The 5,143-nt window shown below is 47.1% G+C and overlaps 1 protein-coding gene across 3 annotated transcripts in view; it reads right to left on the bottom strand.

The window, feature by feature from the left end:
• Window positions 1-5,143, bottom strand: part of PTPRA (protein tyrosine phosphatase, receptor type A) — a 108,145-nt gene that overhangs the window by 8,739 nt on the left and 94,263 nt on the right. For all 3 annotated transcript variants that reach the window (XM_021707524.1, XM_008047987.2, XM_021707525.1), the window contains 3 exons: window positions 3,625-3,718; window positions 3,228-3,304; window positions 2,321-2,455 (listed from right to left, as the gene is read on the bottom strand). In XM_021707524.1, coding sequence (XP_021563199.1) covers window positions 2,321-2,455; window positions 3,228-3,304; window positions 3,625-3,718 — 306 coding nt within the window. The remainder of the gene's footprint in view (window positions 1-2,320; window positions 2,456-3,227; window positions 3,305-3,624; window positions 3,719-5,143) is intronic.

Here is a 5,143-nt window from a genome sequence, read left to right on the forward strand (position 1 = left end):
AATTCACTCACCTCAGCCTCCCAAAGCACAGGATTATAGGCTGAGCCACCGAGCCCGGCCAGGTGTGTGCTTCTTTGAGTGCAATGTCAAGGACTTTAGCCAAAACCTCCCACCCCATCAGTATTATTGTTAATGATAGATGGAGACCTACAAAGTATGTCTATTGACTAGGTACATGATACAAATCTGGGAAGAACAGCTAATGAATTATATGGCTGATTAAAATTGAAAAAAAACTTGACACATAAAACATCAAGGTGAGGAAATATGTGTAAAGTCTTGTAACAAAATTAAAACAAACTGCATAAGTACAGAACAGGGAACTAATGACTTGGGACAACTAAAGCAAAACATAATTCATGTTTTTAATTTTTAACTGATTATAATTCAGTGAGTCCTGAGTGGGAGCCATCCTTAATTCCTCTCCCTTCATCTTCTCTTGAGCACCGCCACTCACCATCCCTTAGTCCAGGCCACCAGTACTCTTGCCACAGCTTCCTCTCTGCTTCTGGCCTGCTCCTTTCTAATTTGTCCTCCTCACTGTCGCCAGAGGGAGTTTTTAAAAAAACACATATCAAGTGTTGTCAAAGGCTTATTAACTGCTTTTTGAAGTCCAAACTCTTCACTGTGGTGAAGAGGACTTTCTCACTAGGCCTTACTAGCTTTTCCAGGCTCATTTTCTGGATTCTGATCCGTTATGTGATGCTCCAGGCATAATGGGCCACTCATTTATGGCAACGTGCAACCTCAACACAAATAAATTTTTAAAAAATTAAGGACTGCTGGAACACAGGTTGAACCATCTGTTAATATGGGGAGTGAGGGAGCAACCCGTGAGCTTGAACATACTTGGTAGAGGCTGAATGATTTCGACTCAGGAATAGTGTTATAAGATTTCCTATAACAAGTGGGAGATGACCTACGGGGACTCTCACTCTGTCGTCCAGACTGGAGTGCAGTGGCCGCTCCCGGCCACCGCAGCCTTGCCTGCTGGGCTCCAGCAATCCTTCTGCCTCAGCCTTCCAAGTAGCTGGAACTACAGGCGCGTGCTACCATGCTCGGCTCATTTTTTGATTTATTGTAGAGATGAGGTCTTGCCAAGTTGCCCAGGCGGGTCATGAACCCGCAGGCTCAGGCAATTCACTCACTTTGGCCTCCCAAAGCGCTGGGATTACAGGATGAGCCACTGAGCCTCAGGCAACTTTTTAAAAATTAACTTGAAGGCTTTTTGTTGTTGTTGTTGGAGTCAGAGTCTCACTGTCACCCAGGCTAGAGTACAGTTGTGATCTTGGCTACTGTAGCCTTGACCAGCTGGGTTCAGGAGATCCTTCTGCCTCAGCCTTCCAAACAGTAGGAACTACAGGTGCAAGCCACCATGCCCGATTAATTTTTTGATTTATTGTAGAGACGAGGTCTTGCCAAGTTACCCAGGCTGGTCTCGAATCCCTGGGCTTTGGTAATCCTCTTGCCTCTGCCTCCCAAAATGCTGGTATTACAGGTATGAGCCACCATACCTGGCCTTGAAGGCTTTTTTCTTTAAAATATTTCTTTGAGCTGGGCTCGGTGGCTCAGCCTGTAATCCCACGCCTTTGGGAGGCTGATGTGAGTGGACTGCCTGAGCCCGCGGGTTCGAGACCTGCCTGGGCAACTTGGCGAGACCTCATCTCTACAATAAATGAAAAACTTAGCCGGGCATGGTAGCGCACGCCTGTAGTTCCAGCTGCTTGGAAGGCTGAGGCGGAAGGATCGCTGGAGCCCAGGGGGTCGAGGCTGCGGTGTCCGGGAGCGGCCACTGTACTCCAGTCTGGGCGACAGAGTGAGACTCCAACTCAAAAAAAAATTTCTTTGTTACTGAATATTAAATTATAAATTTCTTCTGTTTGATACTTCTCAAATTCTATTGCTTTCTTTTGTAGTCAGCAAAGAGACAACCCCTCCTTAGGGGTACTCACACTGGCTCCACCCCAGAGCCTTCCTTGGTCTAGTTCTGCATTCTTCATGTCACTAGTGGTGCCCTGCCTGTGGAGAAGGGGCAGAGAGAGTGTGCGCAAAGGTGAGGCTAGGGGCAGTGTGTTTAGGAGAAAACAGAAAGGGGGTGAACTGTCTTGGAATCGAATGGAGGCTCAGACTACACTGCTTTTCCAGTCCTAGGAGAATCTAACAGCTGCTCTGACACCATCTGGTTGGGCAATACTGCCTGGAAATGGCCCTTTGGACAGTGTAAGTAAAAGAAAAGGTCCAAACATACCTTCTCACCTCCCCATTCACACACACACCTTTTCATGCTCTGTCCCACAGCCCAGAACCTTTTTGAGCTTACCTGTCCTCTCTCCTCCAGTTCTGTCAGCATCACAATAGAGCAGGACTTCCACTCCCAGATCATTCGCCAGAAGTCCTCAATTGTATGGAGAAGAGGGCCCTGGCTGGCGATGTAGGAGTCTTTTTGCCGGTAGCCCTATACAGGCCAGGTCAATTGCAGGGGTGAGATAGTTTAATAAGGGAGGGAATTAACAAAGAGAGGACTCTTTGGGAATCAGTGAGAGAGGTCTAGGAAGGGATGGAGGCTGCTTGGAGGCAAACTTATCCCAGGCAGAGCTCCCCTTGGCCAAGGACCTAATCCTGTCTGACAAGCTCACACGTTCTATTAGGACTAGAGAAGAGGAGTGGGGGCTGGAGCTAGCATGAAGAGAACAGGAAAGAGTTCAAGACCAGCCTGGATAACACAGCAAGACTTCACTTCTACAAGCAAAAATCAAAAAATTAGCTGGTGTGATGGTCTGAGCCTGTAGTCCCAGCTACTCAGGAGGCTGAGGTAGAAATATCACCTGAGCCCAGGAGGTCAAGACAGCAGTGAGCGGTGGTCATGCCACTGCACTCCAGTTTGGGTGACAGAGACCTTGACTCGAAAGAAAAAAACAAAGGAGAGCAGGAATGGAAAAGATCAGAGGTCAGTCAGTATTTTTTCAGCCTCTTAGCTGTGGTCTATGCTATGAACTTTTTCCTCCGGGTATTATACTGCTACATGCCCTCTGCCCCCGCCACCCAGAACCTCTTGCTCTTTGGGGTTGGATAGAACTAGTGCACAGGGTTCGGGGGGAGGGTATTGTTCAGCATTTGTTGATTGACTCAAACATAATTTTCTCAGCAGGTATGTGAGGGAGGCACTGCAAACCCCACCTGAATCTCCAAGGAGTGTTAGGAGCTCAGGGGACACACCCACCACTTACATCAATGAAGGATGCGTTCACATAGTCTGTGTTCTCCTCGCCCCGTTTAACTGGAATGATCACTCTGTTGAATTCATCTGCAAGGACGACAATGGCTCATGGCTTGCAAACATCACTTGTCTTCTCCCTCTCCTCTCATTTTTCCTGCCCCAGGCCCTGGGCAAATTAAACCCCAGCTAGGCAAGGACATGCCTATTCCTAGCTCAGTAGGGAGAAAGCCTTTGGCCTTTATAGTCTTTTATTTCCACAAGCCACTAAAGAACTGGGTGTAGCAAGAGGCAATGCCATCATTTTTGTTTCCAAGTTAATTAATTATTCATAGTATCTGAGATGTGAAAGGAGTGCAGGCAAATGGGGGATGGAGCAATAAGGCACTGGGGTAGGAGAGTGCTCTTACATGGAATGATCTGTAAAACCCGGTTCTTCTTCATGTTGGCTGGAAGGTTTCCAGTCCGCATCTTGTCATTCTGGATTTTGATTGATGTTAACTTCTTAATTTGGAAAGAGAGGAGAAACATTATGGATCCCAATAACTGAACTTGACAAGATTACGCTTGTCACTGAGCCTGCACCTCCAGGCCACTCTGGTTGCAAACTGTTCTTCTCATCAGGGTCCTGACCTTCATTTCAGGAAGGAACACTGTTTCTTCTGTGTTTAAGGTCTGTGAACAAGTCCAGAGAGTGTTTGGGAAACACTTCCTTCCAGGCTCTTATGGACTTTTCTGGGATTCCTTCAGCCCAAAACTTTATGATCCTGGAGCAAGGATCCCAACATCATAGTGAGTGTGTCCGCCCTACTGTTCCAACCCCAGAGGCTGCCTTAGACTTTCCAAAAAAATTATTCAATGTGAATCCTCACTTTCTCAGACTGAGGTTTCTCTTGATCCTTGCTACTCAAAGAGTAGTCCATACACCAGCAGCATTGGCCCCATCTTGTCAGAAATGCAGATTCTCAGGTTATAACTCAGACTTGCTGAAGCAGAGCCTACATCTCGACAGAATTTTAAGGAAATCTGTGTGCATGCTACAGTTTGAGAAGGACTGCTTTAAGGAAAATGGTCCTTCCCACACAACCCAGAATCTCTTGCTTCGGAGAGTACATTTTTTGAAGAGAGCATGACATAAGACTTAGGTATGTTAAGAGTCAATTGTCTAATGGCATACCGCAGCAGCCAGTAATCTGTGGCCCACAGCCAAATCCAGCCTGCTGTCTACAAATAAAGTTTTACTGAAACAGCCACACTCATTTTTGTATGTGTTGTTTATGGCTGCCTTTGTGCTACAACAGCAGCATTAAGTAGTTGGGACAGAAACCGTATGGCCTGCAAAGCCTAAAATATTTATTCTCTTGCCTTTACAGAAAAATTATGCTCATGTTGTACATTATAATTATCTGGGAGGCTGGGGGGCTTTAATAAAAATACTTTGAGCCGGGCATGATGGCTCATGCCTATAATCTCAGCACTTTTGGAGGCTGAGGTGAGAGGATTGCCTGAGCTCATGGGTTTGAGACTAGGCTGGGCAACTTGGCGAAACCTCATCTCTACAATAAATCAAAAAATTAGCTGGGTGTGCCTGGTACACACCATACATGTGCCAGGCACTGGGAAGTGCATGTCTGTAGTTCCAGCCTGGTGGAAGGCTTATGTGGAAGGATGGCCTGAGCACAGCAGGAGGAGCCTGCGGTGTCCATGAGCATGCCACTGCACACCAGCCTGGGCGACAGACTTCAACTCAAAAAAAAAAAAAATGGCCGGGCTCAGTAGCTCAGCCTGTAATCCCAGCACTTTGGGAGGCCGAGGTGAGTGGATTGCCTGAGCCTGCAGGTTCGAGACCTGCCTGGGCAACCTGGCGAGACCTCATCTCTACAATAAATCAAAAATTAGCGGGCGTGTTAGCACGCGCCTGTAGTTCCA

This window comes from Carlito syrichta, unplaced genomic scaffold (assembly GCF_000164805.1).
Source record: "Carlito syrichta isolate Samal-C Ts95f unplaced genomic scaffold, Tarsius_syrichta-2.0.1 Scaffold120447, whole genome shotgun sequence".
Lineage (NCBI taxonomy): Eukaryota > Metazoa > Chordata > Mammalia > Primates > Tarsiidae > Carlito > Carlito syrichta.